We start from the raw sequence: 18,536 nt of genomic DNA, 5'->3' as shown, positions 1-18,536 counted from the left end.
GCTGACGTCATCAACCTCTCGGTTATGCCACCGCCCCAGGTGATGACGTCATCACCTTGCTGATGACATCACCATTCCCTACCTGCCGTTCCTTCCTCCCACTGATGTCATCACTCCCTTGATGACATCATCACCTCTCCCTCCTCTCCCCCCGACAGATGACATCATCCCCCCTTGATGACATCACCACACCCCCCCACTGATGACGTCACCACCGCACATCTCCCCACAACTTTATTCCCCTCGCTCCATCCCCCTCCGCGGCCGCACCCTTCCCCCCACCCCCCGCCCCTTCCCCGCCCCCACCCCCTCCCCCACCCTTCCCAACCCCCTCCCCGTCCCCCACCATCCCACCCCTCCCTCCCCCTCCCCCTCCAGCGCCCCCTAGAGCTCCCCCCGGGCATGCCCCATGTAGTGCTCGTGGAGCTCGGCCAGCAGCCCGAAGGCTCCGGCGCACTCGGTGCAGCGGTAGGCAGGGGGAGGGGGAGGGGGCGGGGGGGGGGGATGGGCTGGGGGGTGGAGGCCTCCTTTGGGCGGGGGGAGGTCCCCCAGCCCCTCCCCCACCCCCCGAGGGCTGGGGGGGAGGGCTGGCGGGGGTGGCGGCGCCGGCGGCCGTGCTCGCAGCGGTGCGCCCCCAGCGCCGCCGGCGCCCCGAAGCCCAACCCGCACTCGGCGCAGATGTAGTGGAAGGGGGAGGGGCGCGGGGGGTGGGGCGGGGCGTGGTGGGCGTGGCCTCCTCCTCCTCCTCGACCCCCCGCTACCCCGAGACCTCCCACTCCCACCCCTGGGGGAGGCCTCTTCCTCCCGTGGTAGCTGCGGTGCACCTTGAGGGCGCGGGAGGTGCCGAAGCCCCGCCCACACTCGGGGCACTGGTGCGGCCAATCGGCCGCCCAGGAGCCCCCCCGGCGCCCCGCCCCCCCGGCCACACCCCTGGAGGCAGGGGGGTGGGTCAGGGAGGGGTGGTGGTGGTGTGGTGGGGGGCTGTCCCCGACTCCGATTCCAACTCCCCCCCCCACGCCCTAGGCTGACCACGCCCAGGGTGGCCACGCCCTGGTCCGGGTGGGTGCGAAGGTCCTCCGAAGGGCGGGGCCGGGAGCCTGGAGGAGGAGTGGAGAAGGGGGTGTGGTCAGACTGGAGTGGGTGGGGTCGGGTGGGGTCAGGGCAGGTTAGGACAAGAGGAGCGTGGTCAGGGTGCTTGCAGCTGGGTTGGGTGGTGCCAGGATAGGTGTGGTTGGGGTGTGGCCAAAGGGGTGGTGTCAAAGTGGATGTAGATGAAATGGGTGTGGTTGGATGGCAGTGGGTGGTGCCGAGAGGGTGCAGTTGGGCTGGGCGTGGCCAAGGTGGGTGTGGTCAAGGTGGCTGTGCTCAAACGGAGTAGAATCAGGGTAGGTGTGGCTAGGGGTGGGGTCAAAAGGTTGGAGCCAAAACAGACGTAGATGTAGTGGGCGTGGTCAGGGTGGGTGTGGTCAAAGAGGTGGCAGCAGGCAGGGTGACAATGACATGGGGTGGGGCTCAGGTGGGTGGAGCCTATGGATAAAAAGTGGGTGTGGTTGGGGAGGCGTGGTCGAGGGGGGGCGGTACCTGCACAGCCATTGGCTGGGGGCGTCGGGGGGCCGCTGTCCCCTGATGACACCGAAGTGGCCTCCGAGTCCTCCTCCTCCTCGGGCAGCAGCCGAACACCTGGGGGGGGCAGACCCCCATAGCACCCTAGGGAGCCCCTAGAGCCCCTATAGCACCCTATGGAGCAGCTGCACTGCCCCCTAGAACCCCTATAGCACCCTAGGGAGCACCTGGAGCGCCCCCTAGACCCCCTATAGCACCCTATGAAGCACCTGGAGCGCCCCCTAGGGCCCCTATAGCACCCTATGAAGCACCTGGAGCACCCCCTAGAGCCCCTATAGCACCCTATGGAGCACCTGGAGCGCCCCCTAGAGCCCCTATAGCACCCTATGGAGCACCTGCAGGGTCCCCTAGAGCCCCTATAGCACCCTAGGGAGCACCTGTAGCACCTCCTAGAGTCCCTATAGCACCCTATGAAGCACCTGGAGCGCCCCCTAGAGCCCCTATAGCACCCTATGGAGCACCTGGAGCACCCCCTAGAGCCCCTATAGCACCCTAGGGAGCACCTGTAGCACCCCCTAGAGCCCCTATAGCACCCTATGAAGCACCTGGAGCGCCCCCTAGAGCCCCTATAGCACCCTATGGAGCACCTGGAGCACCCCCTAGAGCCCCTATAGCACCCTAGGGAGCAGCTGCACCGCCCCCTAGAGCCCCTATAGCACCCTATGAAGCACCTGGAGCACCCCCTAGAGCCCCTATAGCACCCTATGAAGCACCTGGAGCACCCCCTAGAGCCCCTATAGCACCCTAGGGAGCACCTGGAGCGCCCCCTAGACCCCCTATAGCACCCTATGAAGCACCTGGAGCGCCCCCTAGGGCCCCTATAGCTCCCTATGAAGCACCTGGAGTGCCCCCTAGAGTCCCTATAGCACCCTATGAAGCACCTGGAGCACCCCATAGAGTCCCTATAGCACCGTAGGGAGCACCTGCAGTGCCCCCTCGAGCCCCTATAACACCCTATGGAGCACCTGGAGTGCCCCTAGAGCCCCTATAGCACCCTAGGGAGCACCTGCAGCGCCCCCTAGAGTCCCTATAGCACCCTAGGGAGCACCTGGAGCGCCCCCTAGACCCCCTATAGCACCCTATGAAGCACCTGGAGCGCCCCCTAGGGCCCCTATAGCACCCTATGAAGCACCTGGAGCACCCCCTAGAGTCCCTATAGCACCCTATGAAGCACCTGGAGTGCCCCTAGAGCTCCTATAGCACCCTATGGAGCACCTGGAGTGCCCCTAGAGCCCCTATAGCACCCTAGGGAGCACCTGCAGCGCCCCCTAGAGTACCTATAGAGCCTCTCAGACACCTATAGTGCTTCCTAGAATCCCTATAGCACTCTAGGGAGCACCTATGAACCTCTATAGAGCTCCACATAGAGCCCATGGAACCTTATAGTTCTATACAGCACCCAAAGGACCCTATAGCTGCATACAGCACCCAAGGGAACCTACAGCTCCATACAGCACCCATGGGGCATTATAGTTCCATACAGCACTCATGCGACACTATAGCTCCACACAGCACCCAACGGACCCTCTAGCTCCACACAGCACCCATGGGAAACCATAGCTCCATACAGCACCCAAGAGACCTTACGTTTCTATACAGCACCAAGATACCCTATAGCTCCACATAGCACTCATGGGACACTATGGCTCCATATAGCACCCATAGGACCTTACAGCTCCATACAGCACCCAAGAGACCCTACAGCTCCATACAGCACCAATAGGACATTATAGCTCCATACAGCACCCAAGGGACCCTACAGCTCCATACAGCACCAATAGGACGTTATAGCTCCATACAGCACTCACGGGACCCTACAGGTCCATACAGCACCCATGGGACACTACAGCTCCATACAGCACCCAAGGAACACTACAGCTCCATACAGCACCCATGGGGCACTATACCTCTATACAGCACCCAAGGGACATTATAGCTCCATACAGCAGCCACAGGACCTTACAGCTCCATACAGCACTCATGGGACACTATAGCTCCACACAGCACCCAAGGGACATTATAGCTCCATAGAGCACCCAAGGGACCCTACAGCTCCATACAGCACCAACAGGACATTATAGCTCCATACAGCACTCATGGGATACTGCAGCTCCATACAGCACCCATGGGACATTATAGCTCCATACAGCACTCATGGGACACTATAGCTCCACACAGCACCCAAGGGACATTATAGCTCCATAGAGCACCCAAGGGACCTTACAGCTCCATACAGCACCAACACGACATTATAGCTCCATACAGCACTCATGGGATACTGCAGCTCCATACAGCACCCATGGGACATTATACCTCTATACAGCACCCATGGGACCCTACAGCTCCATACAGCAGCCACGGGACCTTACAGCTCCATACAGCAGCTATGGGACACTATAGCTCCATACAGCACTCACGGGACCCTACAGCTCCATACAGCACCCATGGGACACTATAGCTCCATACAGCACCCATGGGACCCTACAGCTCCATACAGCAGCCACGGGACCTTACAGCTCCATACAGCACCCATGGGACACTAGAGCTCCATACAGCACCCATGGGACCCTACAGCTCCATACAGCACCCATGGGACACTATATCTCCATACAGCACCCAAGGGACATTATAGCTCCATACAGCACCCATGGGACACTACAGCTCCATACAGCACCCATGGGACACTATATCTCCATACAGCACCCAAGGGACATTATAGCTCCATACAGCACCCATGGGACACTACAGCTCCATACAGCAGCCACGGGACCTTACAGCTCCATACAGCACCCATGGGACACTATAGCTCCATACAGCACCCATGGGACCCTACAGCTCCATACAGCACCCATGGGACACTATATCTCCATACAGCACCCAAGGGACATTATAGCTCCATACAGCACCCATGGGACACTATAGCTCCATACAGCACCCATGGGACCCTACAGCTCCATACAGCAGCCACGGGACCTTACAGCTCCATACAGCACCCATGGGACACTAGAGCTCCATACAGCACCCATGGGACCCTACAGCTCCATACAGCACCCATGGGACACTATATCTCCATACAGCACCCAAGGGACATTATAGCTCCATACAGCACCCATGGGACCCTACAGCTCCATACAGCACCCATGGGACACTATATCTCCATACAGCACCCAAGGGACATTACAGCTCCATACAGCACCCATGGGACACTACAGCTCCATACAGTACCCAAGGGACACTACAGCTCCATACAGTACCCAAGGGACACTACAGCTCCATACAGCACCCAAGGGACCCTATAGCTCCATACAGCTCCCAAGAGACCTTATATTTCTATACAGCACCAAGATACCCTATAGCTCCACATAGCATCCCTGGGATACTATGGGTCCATACAGCACCCAAGGGACCCTATAGTTCCATACAGCACCCATGGGACACTATAGCTCCATACAACGCCCATGGGACCTTACAGCTCCATACAGCACCCATGGGACACTATACCTCCATAGGGTACCCATGGACCCTATAGCTTCACCTAGCACCCATGGGACCCTATAGCTCCATACAGCACCCAAGGGACCCTATAACTCCATACAGCACCCATGGGATCCTATGGCTCCATACAGCACCCGAGGGACCCTATAACTCCATACAGCACCCATGGGATCCTATAGCTCCACACAGCACCTAATGGGACACTATAGCTCCATACAGCACCCATGGGATACTACAGCTCCATAGAGCACTCAAGGGACATTATAGCTCCATACAGCATCCTTGGGAGCCTATAGCTCTACATAGCATGGGACCCTGGGACCCTGTAGATCCATACAGCACCCATGGGCCCCTATTGGTCCCCACCGCACCCATGGGACCCTGTAGCTCCACACAGCACCCATGGGTCCCTATAGCACCCATATTCCCCCACCCCAGCACCCCAAGCCCCCCCCTCACCGGGCGAGGCTCCTTCATCCTCCTCTTCCTCCTCCTCTTCCTCGTCCTCATCCTCCTCTTCCTCCTCCTCTTCCTCCTCCTCCTCCTCCTCGAAGGCTCCGTCCTCGCTGCCGCCGGCCTCCCCCGGCCGCCTCCCGTCCGCCATCATGGCCGCCCTGTGCCAGGGGACACACCCACTGTGAGATGGGGGACACGCCCACCGCTCCACAAGCTCCTCCCATCAAGCCCCACCCACCCCCAAAGCAACCAATCAGACAAGGACCTTCAGGTTCTCCCCACAACACTCCAGGCCCCTCCTCCTGGATCCGAGGACACGCCCACTGCAAGGTGGGGACACGCCCACAGCACCCAGGCACCGCCCACCGCACCTCAAACCATTCCCATCAAGCCCCACCCACCCCTAAAGCAACCAATCAGATAAGGCTCTCCAGGTTCCCCCCTAACACTCCAGGCCCCTCCTGCTGGATCCTAGGCCACGCCCACCGCGCTACAAGCCCCACCCAGCAGGTCCCGAGCACACCAATCACACAGCAAACCCCAGGGCTGAACTAGCCAGGCCCCTCCCACAATGTCTAGGCCCCACCCATCCTACCACAGGCCCCTCCTACATAACATTAGGCCCCTCCCAGCTACTGCAAGCCCCTCCCATCCCACATTGGACCCCTCCCAGACTACTCTAAGCCCCTCCCACAAGGCCTTAGCCCCCTCCCCTAGGTCACTCCCACCAACAGGCCCTTCCCACACGAACATGATGCTCTTCCCCCTACTAATTAGGCCTCGCCCCCATCCCCATAGGCCACTCCCACAAGCCCCATAGACACCGCCCACCACCCCTTAGGCCCCTCCCGCACTACTGCAAGCCACTCCCATTTATTCCAGGCCACTCCCTCCCTCCCCTAGGTCCCACCCATCACCCCTTGGGTCCCTCCCACACTACCACAGACCAGCACCGTTTAGTCCAGACCCCTCCCTCCCTACCATAAGCCCCGCCCCCCACCCCTTTGGCCCCACCCACCACCCCTTTCACTTAAGCCACACTACCGCAGGCCACTCCCATTTGCTCCTGGCACCTCCCTCTCCCCACATGATCCCGCCCACCACCCTTTAAGCCCCACCCACGAGTCCTTAGGCTCCTCCCACACTGCCACAGGCCACGCCCACTCATTCCAGGCTCCTCCTCCCCTCCGCTAAGCCCCACCCACCACCCGTTAGGACCCTCCCCCTCCCTCCCCCCTCCTCCCTCGCATCCCGCGCGGGGGGGGGGGATGGGGGGGGGAGGGCGGTGCTTGCAGGGGCCCCGATCCCGGCGTGCCCCGCGCGGCCGGCGGGATGGGGGGGTGGGGGGCGTGGCCCGAGCCCCTTTTCCCACACTGCCCCGCGGCGGCGGCGGCCACCCCCACCCCCCCCCCCACCCCCCCCACTACCGCCCCCCGCCATAGGCCCAGCCCCGCGCGCTCACCGCCGCGGAGCCGCTCGCGCCCGGCCCGCCGCTGCCGCCGCCGCCGCGCGCATGCGCGCGGGGCGGGGGGGGGAGGGGCCGACCCCCGGCGGCTCCGCCCCCTCGCCCTCCCCCAGCCTCCGCCCTCAACCCCGCCGGGAGATGACGCAAGGACGCAGCCGAGGCCACGCCCACCCGCAGGGGGCACGCGCGAGGGGAGGAGCGCGGCTGGGAGGCACTGGGAGGAGAGCGGAGGGACCCTGGGAGGGGCTGGAGGGATACTGGGAGGCACTGGGCGGGGAGTGAAGGGATACTGGGAGCTACTGGGAGGCGCTGGGAGGGGACTGGAGGGATACTGGGAGGGGCTGGAGGGATACTGGGAGGCACTGGGCGGGGAGTGAAGGGATACTGGGAGCTACTGGGAGGCACTGGGAGGGGACTGGAGGGATACTGGGAGGGGCTGGAGGGATACTGGGAGGCACTGGGCGGGGAGTGAAGGGATACTGGGAGCTACTGGGAGGGGAATGAAGGGATACTGGGAGCTACTAGGAGGGGAATGAAGGGATACTGGGAGCTACTGGGAGGCGCTGGGAGGGGACTGGAGGGATACTGGGAGGCACTGGGAGGGGACTGGAGGGATACTGGGAGCTACTGGGAGGGGACTGGAGGGATACTGGGATGGGACTGAAGGGATCCTGGTAGGGCACTGAAGGGATCCTGGGAGGCACTGGGTGTCACTGGTTCCACCGCATCCCTTTATTTCCCCACGGGGTGGGGTGGGTGTGGTCAGGACCCACTTCCGGGGGGTGTGGACACCTTCACGGACCCTCCCCTTAGAGGAGGAGCAGGAGCAGGAAGGGGAGGAGCCAGCCCGGCCCCGCCCAGCTCTGGCTGCTCCCCACGGGGCCCTTGGTTCCCTGCTTGCCCTCCAGGGGGCGCCCCGCGGCCGAGCGCCCTGCGGCCGTCCTGTCCCTGGCGGCCGCCTTGGGGTCGGAGCCGCCCTCCGTGACGTCACCGCTGCCCTTCGTGACGTCACCATCGGACGCCGTGGCGTCACGGCCAAGCCCGGCCGCCAAGGTGTCCGCTTTACCCCTCTCGGCGGCCAGCTTGGGTGTGGCGCTGACCCCACTGAGGTCTCGCGGAGGGGTGGGGGTGGCGCCGGCGGCCATCTTGGGTGTGACATGCGCTCCACCGGGCGTGTGGGTGGCGCCGGCGGCCATCTTGGATGTGGCGTTGCCCCCGCCCGATCTCCCCTGAGGGGCGGGGGCGGTGCTGGTGGCCATCTTGGGTGTGGCGTTGACCCCAACCGCTCCCCCCTGAGGGGTGGGGGCGGGGCCGGCGGCCGCCTTGGAGGCGTTGTGCGGGGCGTGGCCGTGGGGGAGGAGCTCCAGGCGCGGCCAATCAGGGTCGAAGAAGGCGGGGCCGAGCAGGTGGCGGTTGCAGAGGTCCTCCCCGCAGCAGGAGCCAATCAGCGTCACCACCTCGTCCCCGCGCCGCTCCCCCCGGCACGTGGGGTCCCGCGTGCAGCCCCGCACCTCCCGCCACACGGTGGCGCCGCCTGCGGGCCGGGGGCATGACGTCAGTGTCCTCCCAGCCCCTCCCAGCCATCCCAATCCCTCTCAGCCCCTCCCAGTCCCTCCCACTCCCCTCCCAATCCCCTCCTAGTCCCTCCCAGTGCCTCCCAGCCCCTCCCATTCCCCTCCCAGCCCCCTCCCATTCCCCTCCCAGCCCCTCCCATTCCCCTCCCAGCCCCTCCCAATCCCCTCCTAGTCCCTCCCACTCCCCTCCTAGTCCCTCCCAGCCCCTCCCCGCCCCTCCCAGCGCCGCCCCGGTGCAGACCCAGGCTGAGGCTGAGGTTGCCATGGAAGCAGCCGCGGAGATCTCCGTAGCAGGAGACGATGGTGGTCGGCTGGCAGGGACCCTCCTGGGGGCAGCCGAAGCAGCGCAGCCCATTGGGGGCCTGGGAGCTGCCATTGTCTGCTGCGGACCGGTACAGACCAGCATGGACCAGCGGAAACCACTGCCCCCCCCCGACCATCCCACTCCCTCCCACTCCCTCCCAGTCTCCTCCCAGTCCCCTCCTGGTTCCCTCCCAGTGCCTCCTGGTCCACTCCCATTCCCCTCCCAGTCCCTTCCACTCCCTCCCAGTCCCCTCCCACTCCCTCCCACTCCCTTCCACTCCCAGTCCACTCTCAGTCTCCTCCCAGTCCCTCCCAGTCCCTTCCACTCCCTCCCAGTCTCCTCCCAGTCCCTCCCAGTCCCTTCCACTCCCTCCCAGTCCCCTCCCAGTCCCCTCCCAGTCCCTCCCCGTCCCGTCGCAGCGCCCCCCAGCGGTACCGGGCAGGGGCAGGGCGCTGTCGGTGCCGAGGGGCAGCTCCCGGTTGCAGCCCCTCCCCTCCTCGCACTGCCGCCGCTGCACGAAGAGCGCCAGGCCGCCCAGGGGGAGGGCCCGCGACGAGGCCCCGCCCACGCCCCGCGAGCAGCCACGCCCCCCCCAGCGCGAGCCGGCCGTGACCTGGGGGGGGAGGGGTTTGGAGGGGGGGGGGAAGGAGGAGGAGGGGGGGGGGGGGAAGAAGGGGAGAGGGAAAAGATGAGACCCATAGCGACCCAAAGGGACCTATAGCGACCCATAGGGACCCATGGTGACCCATAGCGACCTATAGGGACCCATAGCGACCCATAGGGACCCATGGTGACCCATAGGGACCTATAGTCACCCATAGGGACCCATAGCGACCCATAGGGACCCATGGTGACCCATAGCGACCTATAGGGACCCATAGCGACCCATAGGGACCCATGGTGACCCATAGCGACCTATAGTCACCCATAGGGACCCATAGCGACCCATAGGGACCCATGGTGACCCATAGCGACCTATAGTCACCCATAGGGACCCATAGCGACCCATAGGGACCCATGGTGACCCATAGGGACCCATGGCGACCTATAGAGACCCATAGGGATCTGTAGTGATCCATAGCGACTGATAGAGACCCATAGGGACCTCTAACGACCCATAGCAACCCATAGGAACTCATAAAGACCTATAGAGACCCATAGGGACCCATAGCGACCCATAGGAAGCCATAGCGACCTATAGAGATCCATAGGGACCCATAGGAACCTATAGAGACCCATAGGAACCTATAGCGACCCATAGGAAGCCATAGCGACCTATAGAGATCCATAGGGACCCATAGCGACCCATAGGAACCCACAGTGACCTATAGAGATCCATAGGGACCCACAGCGACCCATAGGAACCCATAGTGACCTATAGAGATCCATAGGGACCTATAGGGACCCATAGAGACCCATAGGAACCTATAGCAACCCCTAGCGGCCCATAGGAACCCATAGCGACCTATAGAGACCCATAGGGACTTATAGCGACCATAGAGACCCATAGCGACCCATAGGGACCTATAGCGACCTATAGATACCCATAGGGACCTATAGCGACCATAGGGACTCATAGCAACCCATAGGGGACCCATAGCGGCTCATAGAGACCCATAGTGCCCCATGGGAACCTATAGCAACCCATAGCGACCCATGGGGACCCATAGTGACCCACGGGGACCCATAGTGACCCCATAGCAACCCATAGCGACCCATAGGAACCTATAGCGACCTATAGTGACCCATAGTGACCCATAGCGACCTACAGTAACCCATAGGGACCTATAGCGACCCCTAGAGAGCCATAGGTAGAGACCCACAGGGATCCCTTCCCCCCCCTCCCCGCACCCCACGCCCCCCCCGTGTCTCCCCCAGACTCACTCCAGGTGAGGGCTGCCAGGGGCCTCTGCGCAGACGTTGCTGTCCGGGGGGCAGGTGACGTTGGTGCCACCCCCGGCAGCTGCCATCCTCCGCCCCACAGCTCAGGCACTGCAGCCCCACGGCTCCTGCCCCACAGCGGCCCAGCCCCCCCCACCCCCCCCCGGCCGGTCGTGTGGGGCTGGGAAGGGGCTCCCGGCCCCGCCCCGCCCCGCCCCCCAGCCGGCCCCCCGCCCTGCCCCCGGGCACCGCCGCCGACCTGTCGCTGCCTGCCCCCACGCTGCCCCAGCGTCCTGCCCCATCGAGACCCCTGCCCCATAGCAGCCACGCCTGCCCCATGGAGACCACCCCTGCCCCGTAGCAACCACCTCTGCCCCATAGTGGCCACCCCTGCCCCATGGAGACCACCCGTGCCCCCACAGGTCCTGCCCCTTAGAGACGACCTCTGCCCCATAGATATCACCCCTGCCCCATGGAGACCACCCTTGCCCCAGAGATCCTGCCCCATAGCGACCACCCCTGCCCAATAGAGGCCGTCTGTGCCCCACAGTCCTGCCCCATAGTGACCACCTCTGCCCCATAGCCTTGCCCCCCCCCGCCCCACAGATCCTGCCCCACAACAACCTGCTCCAAACCTACCCCGCGAGCCCCACAGCTTCCCCGACCCCCCCCTCCCCACCCCCCAAGTCCTTTCTCCCTGCCCCCCCGAGTCCCCACTCCTCTGCCCCCCAAGTCCTATCTCCATGCCCCCCTGAACCCCCCTTGCCCTCCACCTCTGCCCCCCAGGTGCCCTCCTCGCCCCATACCTGGCAGCAGCAGCAGCAGCAGCGGCAGCCAGGGGCTGCCCCCCCCGAGCTCTGCCCCACATCTGCTCGGCCCTGCCCCACATCTGCTCGGCCCTGCTTCTGCCGTGGGGCCGCAGCTGCCCCAATTAAAGGGAGCAGGGCATAGGGTGGGGCAGGGGTGGGGCCCCCCCCGGGGCTCTCCGCCCCTCTCCCTCCCAACCCCCCTCCCCCCCAGGGCTGCCCCAGGACGCCCCACGGCCTCCCTGCCCCAGAGACTCAGCCCCATGGATCCTGGCTGCCCAGATCCCTGCCCCATCGACCCCTGCCCCATGGGTTCATGGAGCCGGTTCCCAGCCCTGCCCCATAGACCCCTAACAGACCCCAGCCCCATCGCTCCCTGCCCCACAGCTCCCTACCCCCTAGACCCCAGCCCCATCGATCCCCTGCCCCCGCTGATCCCAGCCCTGTGGATTCCACCCCATAGATCCTGCCCCGCAGACCCCAGGCCCGCAGACCCCAGCCCCACCCCCTGCCCCACCCCCTGCCCCCACCCACTGCCCCACACCCTGCCCCACGGCGCTTCCCACAGCCCTGCCCAGGTGAAACCCATTGAGTCACCCCCGGGGGTGAGTCACAGCCCTGCCCTGGGAGCTGCTGGGAGGGACTGGGAGGGGGTTTGGGGGGCGCCCTCCCCCCCTCCTCCCCCCACCTCGCTCCCCTCTCCCCTCCCTCCCCCCCACCCCCCAACAAACGAAGCAGCTCCGAGAAGGGCAAAGCAAATGACTTTATTGAGGGCTTTTCCTGCCCCATGGCTCCTCCAGCCCCACAGCCTCTGCCCCCCCAACTCCCACCGCCCCCATCCTCAGCCCCACAGCCCGGAGGGCGGCGAGGGGCAGCAGTAAGCAGCCGGTGGCAGCCAGGGGGCAGCCGTGGGGCAGAGGAGGGCGCGGAGGGGTCCCCGGGCAGCCGGTTGCAGAAGGAGCCCTGGCAGCAGGTGGGGGGCGCTATGGGGCCGGGGGGCGTCGCTGTGGAGCCCGGGGGCAGCTGTGGGGCCCGGGGGGGACGTGGGGGGCGGGGAGGGTTGCTATGGGGCTGCCCCACATCGCCCCCAGCCCCAGGGGGGTCTGGCACCAGCTGGGGGTGACGCAGCCACGGAGCAGCCAAGGCTCACCCGAGGGGCCTGGGGGGGCACAGCTCGGGGTCAGTGCCCCAGAGATCCCTGCCCCAGAGATCCCAGCCCCATGGATCCCTGCTCCAGAGATCCCAGCCCCGTGGATCCCCTGCTGCATGGATCCCTGCCCCAAGGATCCCAGCCCCATGGATCCCTGCTCCAGAGATCCCAGCCCCGTGGATCCCTGCCCCATGGATCCCAGCCCCGTGGATCCCTGCCCTGTGGATCCCTGCCCCGTGGATCCCTGCCCCTGTGGATCCCTGCCCCATGGATCCCTGCCCCGTGGATCCCAGCCCCGTGGATCCCTGCCCCATGGATCCCAGCCCCGTGGATCCCAGCCCCGTGGATCCCTGCCCCATGGATCCCAGCCCCGTGGATCCCTGCCCTGTGGATCCCTGCCCCGTGGATCCCTGCCCTGTGGATCCCAGCCCCCTCCCAGTCCCTCACCGTAGGTCCAGGCCAGGCCGCAGTGGGTCAGGCCCTCCCTGCAGGTCACCACTTGGGGGTCGCCCCTGGGGGTCCCGGGGCCGTCCCAGCCCCAGCAGCGCAGCCCCCGAGGCAGGGGGGCAGCGGGCTCGGCCTCTGCACCAGGACACAGCAGTATGGACCAATACTGACCAGTACTGACCCATACTGACCAGTATAGACCAGTACTGACCCATACTGACCAGTATAGACCAGTACCGACCAGTACTGACCCATACTGACCAGTATAGACCAATACTGACCAGTACTGACCCATACTGACCAGTATAGACCCAGTACCCGACCAGTACTGACCCCATACTGACTAGTACTGACCAGTACTGACCCATACTGACCAGTATAGACCGAGTACTGACCAGTACTGAACCAGTATAGACCCAGTACTGACCCGTACTGACCAGTATAGACCCAATACTGACCAGTACTGACCCATACTGACCAGTATAGACCAGTACTGACCAGTACTGACCCATACTGACCAGTATAGACCAGTACTGACCAGTACAGACCAGTACCAACCAGTACTGAATCAGTACTGACGAATACTGACCAGCACCGACCAGTACTGACCAATACAGACCAGTACCCAACCAGTACCAGCCAGTACTGAGCAGTACCAACCAGTACTGACCCATACCAACCAATACCGACCAGTACCGATCAGAACTGACCAGTACTGACCAGTGCCAACCAGTGCCAACCAGTACAGACCAGTACAGCCAGCAGGGAACATCATGGCCCTCACTGCGGCCCCAGCCCCACTCCCACTGCCTCCCCAGTCCCACCACCAGTACATCCCCAGCGACCCCTAGCCCCACCCCCCCACAATCTCCTCCCAGCACCCCCCCAGAACATCCCAGTAGCCTCCCCGTGCCCCCCCATTGGCCCCCAGTCTCACCAGGATCGCACTGGTCCTGCTGGGCAGCACCTCAGTGCCACCTGGCGGCCGCCGCCGGTATCGAGCGCCAGCAGCCCCTGGCAGGGCCCCGCGCGGGCCGCAGCCCCGCAGCCGACCCTCCCCCCACTGGGGAGGGGCCAGGGGGGCGGGGCCAAGGTCAGGGGACACGCCCCCCCGCGAGCCTGCCCAGTGCCTCCCAGTATCCACATAGCCTCTCCCGGTCCCCTCCAAGTCCCTCCCAGTCCCTTCCCAGTCTCCCCCGAGTCCCTCCCATTCCCCTCCCAGTCCCTCCCAGTCCCTCCCACTCCCCTCCCAGTCTCCCCCAGTCCCTCCCATTCCCCTCCCCAGTCCCTCCCAGTCCCTCCCAGTCCCTCCCATTCCCCTCCCAGTCCCCCCCCAGTCCCTCCCATTCCCCTACCAGTCCCCTCCCAATCCCCTCCCAGTCCCTCCCACTCCCCTCCCAGTCCCCCCCAGTCCCTCCCAGTCCCTCCCAGTCCCTTCCCAGTCCCTCCCAGTCCCTTCCCAGTGCCCCCCAGTCCCTCCCAGTCCCCTCCCATTCCCCTCCCAGTCCTTCCCAGTCCCCCCCCCAGTCCCCTCCCATTCCCCTCCCATTCCCCTCCCAGTCCCGCCCCTCCCCCCATTGCTCACCCTGCCCCCTCACGTGACTGCTGACATCAACGCAGTAGTCGCCGGGGCGGGGGCAGGGGCAGCGCCAGCAGGGGGCGCCCGCAGGAGCCGTCAGAGGCATCGCAGCTGAGGCACCGCAGGGGGCGCCCCTGGGGGGCGGCAGGGGGGGCGGGGTTCAAACCGGCAGGGGAGGAGTTACGGCCAGAGAGGGGGCGGAGACAGGGAAAAGGCAGGGAGGGGCCACAGCCAGTCCCCTCCCAGCCCCCCTCCCAGCCCCTCCCCCCTCCCTCCCAGCCCCTCCCTCTCCCTTCCCTCTCTCTCTCTCTTCCCCTTTCTCTTCCCCTTCCCTCTCCCTTCCCTCTCCCTCCCAGCCCCTCCCTCTTCCTCCCAGCCCCTCCCACTGCCCTCCCACTCCCCTCCCAGCCCTTCCTTCTCCCTTCCACTCCCCTCCCTCTCCCTCTCGACCCCTCCCACTCCCCTCCCACTCCCCTCCCAGTCCCTCACCGCCCTGCCGTGGCTCCGGGGCTGTCTCCCCCTGCTCCTCCCCCGCCCCCCGCCGCTCGCTGAGGGTCAGCAGAGCTCCGTGGGAGCGGAAGGTGAGGGTCAGGTCGGGGGGGCCGAGGACGTCGCAGCCTCCTTCCTCCTGCACCAGCACAGCGCCGCCTGCAGGGGGCGCCCGAGGATCACCTCCCAGCGCAAAGCAGCGGCTCCCAGGCCCCCCCCAAAGGACCTCCCAGTGCCTCCCAGTATAGCCAAATGCTCCTCCCAGTGCAACCCAGCAGCTCCCAGTGCCCCCAAACACCATCCCAGTCCTCCCAGTCCCTCCCAGTGCCTCCCAGTCCCCCCAATCCCCTCCCAATCCCCTCCCAGTCCCCTCCCAGCCCTTCCCAGTGCCTCCCAGTCTCACCCCGGCGCTGGCTCAGGGAGGTTCTGCGGCAGGTGGCGTTGGGGAAGGAGCAGGGCAGCAGCTGGCAGCGCCCCAAGGAGCAGTGGGGGCACTGCAGAGCCCCCCCTGGGACACCAGCACGGACCAGTACAGACCAGTACAGACCAGTACAGACCAGCCCTGGCACCCCTAGCGGAGCCTGGGCGCCCCCTCAGGGCAAACCAGTGCCTCCCACTGCCCTCCCAGTAGCTCCCAGTCCCCCCCCAGTGCCCCCCAGTGCGGTCCTGGTGACTCAGGGGCGGGAAGCTTTCCCCTCCCCACCCCTGACTCAGCCTCTCTGGGGCCGCATCCGGCCCTGACTCAGCCCCACCAGTGCCTCCCAGGAGCCCCCAGTCCCGGCCAGTCCTCTTCTTCCCCTTCCAGCCTCCCCCAAATCCCCTTCCCAGTGCCCCCCAGTAGCTCCCAAATCCCCTCCCAGCGCCTCCCAGTGCCCTTAAAGCCCCTCCCAGTCCCCCCCAGTCCCCCTCCAACCCTCTCCCAGTACATCCCAGTGGCCCCCCCAGTCCCCTCCCAGTGCCTCCCAGTGCCCTCCCAGTGCCACCCAGTGCCCTCCCAGTGCCTCCCAGTGCCTCCCAGTGCCGGCAGGGGGGGGCGGGACCTTGCTGCAGCAGTGCCACCAGTAAAACCAGTAGCTCCCAGTGCCGGCTCCAGTCCATGGCAGGGCTCGAACCCGCGGCCCCGGGAGCGGAGTTAAAGCAGGGAGGGACTGGGAGGGGACTGAGGGGAACTGGGAGGGGACTCGAGGGCGCTGGGACAGACTGGGAGGGCGCTGGGGGGTACTGGAGGAGTCTGGGAGGGGTTTGGGGGAGGGGACTGGGAGGGACTGGGGGATACTGGAATGGGACTGGGAGGGACTAGGAGGGGAGTCAGGGGAACTGGGAGGTACTGGGAGGCACTGGGAAGGGGTCTGGGGGCACTGGGAGGCACTGGGAGGGATTGGGAGAGGGTTGGAGGGGGACCGGGGGGGACTGGGAGGGGCTTTAGGGGCACTGGGAGCTACTGGTAAGCAATGGGACAGTACTGGGAGATACTGGGAGGGGTTTGGGGGGGACAGGGAGGCACTGGGAGGGCACTGGGAGATACTGGGAGGAGACTGGGGAGGGGTGGGAAGGGGGGTTGGGGGCAACTGGGGTGAACTGGGAGGCACTGGGAAGGGGTCTGGGGGCTCTGGGGGGCACTGGGAGGGCACTGGGAGGCACTGGGAGGGACTGGGAGGCACTGGGAGGCACTGGGAGGGACTGGGAGGCACTGGGAAGGGGTCTGGGGGGCTCTGGGGGGCACTGGGAGGGCACTGGGAGGCACTGGGAGGGACTGGGAGGCACTGGGAAGGGGTCTGGGGGCACTGGGAGGCACTGGGAGCTGGGAGGCACTGGGAGTGTCCCAGTTCCCCTTTTTGGGGGGGGGGGAGGGGGAGGGAGGGGGGAGGGGAAGGAAAGGAGCAGCCAGAGGTAGCCAATCAGGAGGCTCTTTATTGGGGGGGGGTCGGAATCACAGCAAGGGCTCACTGGGAGGAGACCCCCCCAGGGGCTCCCAGTATGGCACAGTGCCCTCCCAGTATCCCTCAGTGCCCTCCCAGTAGCTCCCAATTCCCTCCCAGTGCCTCCCAGTGCCCTCCCAGTAGCTCCCAGTACAAACCAGTAGCTCCCAGTGCCACCCCAATGCTCTCCCAGTGCCTCCCAGTGCCCTCCCAGTGCCTCCCAGTAGCTCCCAGTACCACCCCAGTGCCTCCCAGTGCCTCCCAGTAGCTCCCAGTACCACCCCAGTGCCCTCCCAGTGCCTCCCAGTAGCTCCCAGTGCCTCCCAATGCCCTCCCAGTGCCTCCCAGTAGCTCCCAGTAGCTCCCAGTGCCCCCCAGTCCGGTCCTGGTGACTCAGGGGCAGGAAGCTTTCCCCCTCCCCACCCCTGACTCAGCCTCTCTGGGGCCGCATCCGGCCCTGACTCAGCCCCACCAGTGCTCCCAGGAGCCCCCAGTCCCATCCCCCCCCCTCAAGTCCCCTTCCCAGTCCCCTCCCAGTCTCTCCCAGTGCCTCCCAGTCCCTCCCAGTACCTCCCAGTCCCCTCCCAGTCCCTCCCAGTGCCGGCAGGGTGGGCGGGACCTTGCTGCAGCAGTGCCACCAGTTAAAACCAGTAGCTCCCAGTGCCGGCTCCAGTCCATGGCAGGGCTCGAACCCGCGGCCCCCGGGAGCGGCGTTAAAGCAGGGAGGGAGTGGGAGGGGACTGAGGGGAACTGGGAGGGGACTCGAGGGCGCTGGGACAGACTGGGAGGGCGCTGGGGGGGTACTGGGAGGGTACTGGGCAGGCACTGGGAGGGGACTGGGAGGGGATTTGGGAGCACTGGGGAGCTACTGGGATGTACTGGGAGAGGGTTGGATGGGGACTGGGAGGGGCTTTAGGGGCACTGGGAGCTACTGGTGGGCACTGGGAGGCACTGGGAGGCAATGGGAGATACTGGGAGGCGTTAGGGGGGGGACTGGGAGGCCACTGGGAGGGCACTGGGGGATACTGGGAGAAGACTGGGGAGGGGTGGGAAGGGGGGTTGGGGGCAACTGGGGTGAACTGGGAGGCACTGGGAGGGCACAGGGGGATACTGATGGGGACTGGGAGACACTGGGAGGGACTGGGAGGCACTGGGGGGGACTGGGGAGGGGACTGGGAGGCACTGGGAGGGCACCATGGGATACTGGGGGGGACTGGGAGAGGGTTTTGGGGTGAACTGGGAGGAAGCTGGGGGGGAACTGGGAGGAGCTGGGAGTGTCCCAGTTCCCCTTTCTTGGGGGTGGGGAGGGGGAAGGAGGGGGGAGGAGAAGGAAAGGAGCAGCCAGAGG

The 18,536-nt window shown here is 65.3% G+C and overlaps 3 protein-coding genes across 7 annotated transcripts; all 3 read right to left on the bottom strand.

The window, feature by feature from the left end:
- Nucleotides 1–334: 334 nt before the first annotated feature.
- Nucleotides 335–7,106, bottom strand: ZNF428 (zinc finger protein 428). 4 transcript variants are annotated; one of them, XM_068170908.1, is made up of 4 exons: nucleotides 7,037–7,106; nucleotides 5,578–5,732; nucleotides 1,582–1,707; nucleotides 339–1,097 (listed from the first exon to the last, which is right to left on the bottom strand). In XM_068170908.1, exons 1-4 carry the CDS (start codon nucleotides 7,087–7,089, stop codon nucleotides 385–387), a joined length of 1,047 nt encoding a protein of 348 aa, XP_068027009.1. In that variant the 5' UTR covers nucleotides 7,090–7,106; the 3' UTR covers nucleotides 339–384. The 4 variants fall into 4 exon arrangements, with proteins under 4 accessions (XP_068027008.1, XP_068027009.1, XP_068027011.1 ...); XM_068170909.1 differs by having other exon boundaries at nucleotides 345–1,097; nucleotides 1,582–1,680; XM_068170907.1 differs by lacking the exons at nucleotides 5,578–5,732; nucleotides 7,037–7,106 and adding an exon at nucleotides 2,043–2,533 and having other exon boundaries at nucleotides 335–1,097; nucleotides 1,582–1,748.
- Nucleotides 7,107–7,747: 641 nt separating this feature from the next.
- LYPD3 (LY6/PLAUR domain containing 3) lies at nucleotides 7,748–11,869 on the bottom strand. The gene is made up of 5 exons (XM_068170896.1): nucleotides 11,605–11,869; nucleotides 10,802–10,926; nucleotides 9,353–9,530; nucleotides 8,855–8,995; nucleotides 7,748–8,573 (listed from the first exon to the last, which is right to left on the bottom strand). Exons 1-5 carry the CDS (start codon nucleotides 11,867–11,869, stop codon nucleotides 7,849–7,851), a joined length of 1,434 nt encoding a protein of 477 aa, XP_068026997.1. The 3' UTR covers nucleotides 7,748–7,848.
- Nucleotides 11,870–14,792: 2,923 nt separating this feature from the next.
- Nucleotides 14,793–16,510, bottom strand: LOC137460815 (urokinase plasminogen activator surface receptor-like). Of its 2 annotated transcripts, none has more exons than XM_068170902.1 (4): nucleotides 16,310–16,510; nucleotides 15,673–15,777; nucleotides 15,271–15,452; nucleotides 14,793–14,914 (listed from the first exon to the last, which is right to left on the bottom strand). In XM_068170902.1, the coding sequence occupies exons 1-4, from the start codon at nucleotides 16,365–16,367 to the stop codon at nucleotides 14,813–14,815; spliced, it is 447 nt and encodes a 148-aa protein (XP_068027003.1). In that variant the 5' UTR covers nucleotides 16,368–16,510; the 3' UTR covers nucleotides 14,793–14,812. The 2 variants fall into 2 exon arrangements, with proteins under 2 accessions (XP_068027003.1, XP_068027004.1); XM_068170903.1 differs by having other exon boundaries at nucleotides 15,271–15,428.
- Between the last annotated feature and the right edge of the window lie 2,026 nt (nucleotides 16,511–18,536).

This window comes from Melanerpes formicivorus, unplaced genomic scaffold, assembly GCF_026170545.1.
Source record: "Melanerpes formicivorus ecotype bairdi unplaced genomic scaffold, bMelFor1.0.p_v2 SCAF_779, whole genome shotgun sequence".
Taxonomy (NCBI): domain Eukaryota; kingdom Metazoa; phylum Chordata; class Aves; order Piciformes; family Picidae; genus Melanerpes; species Melanerpes formicivorus.
The sequence above is the reverse complement of the archived record's forward strand: the minus strand, read 5'-3'. Positions and strand labels throughout refer to the sequence as shown.

Bases quoted from the DNA above. Each gene is read 5' to 3' on its own strand.
- ZNF428 (XM_068170907.1), bottom strand. From the start codon at position 2,518: ATGGGGTGCTCCAGGTGCTTCATAGGGTGCTATAGGGACTCTAGGGGG. The intron at 1,749-2,042 runs GTGCTTCATAGG...GGGGCAGTGCAG, and splicing joins GGCTCTAGGGGGCGCTCCAG to CTGCTCCATAGGGTGCTATA. The intron at 1,098-1,581 runs GTACCGCCCCCC...CTCCTCCTCCAG, and splicing joins CCCAGCCAATGGCTGTGCAG to GCTCCCGGCCCCGCCCTTCG.
- LYPD3 (XM_068170896.1), bottom strand. From the start codon at position 11,869: ATGGGGCTGAGTCTCTGGGGCAGGGAGGCCGTGGGGCGTCCTGGGGCA. The intron at 10,927-11,604 runs GTATGGGGCGAG...GCTGTGGGGCAG, and splicing joins GCTGCTGCTGCTGCTGCCAG to GAGCCGTGGGGCTGCAGTGC. The intron at 8,996-9,352 runs GTACCGCTGGGG...ACCGGTCCGCAG, and splicing joins CAGCGCCCTGCCCCTGCCCG to CAGACAATGGCAGCTCCCAG.
- LOC137460815 (XM_068170902.1), bottom strand. From the start codon at position 16,367: ATGGACTGGAGCCGGCACTGGGAGCTACTGGTTTTACTGGTGGCACTG. The intron at 15,778-16,309 runs GTCCCGCCCCCC...CTGGTGTCCCAG, and splicing joins GGTGGCACTGCTGCAGCAAG to GGGGGGCTCTGCAGTGCCCC. The intron at 15,453-15,672 runs GTGAGACTGGGA...TTGCGCTGGGAG, and splicing joins CTCCCTGAGCCAGCGCCGGG to GTGATCCTCGGGCGCCCCCT.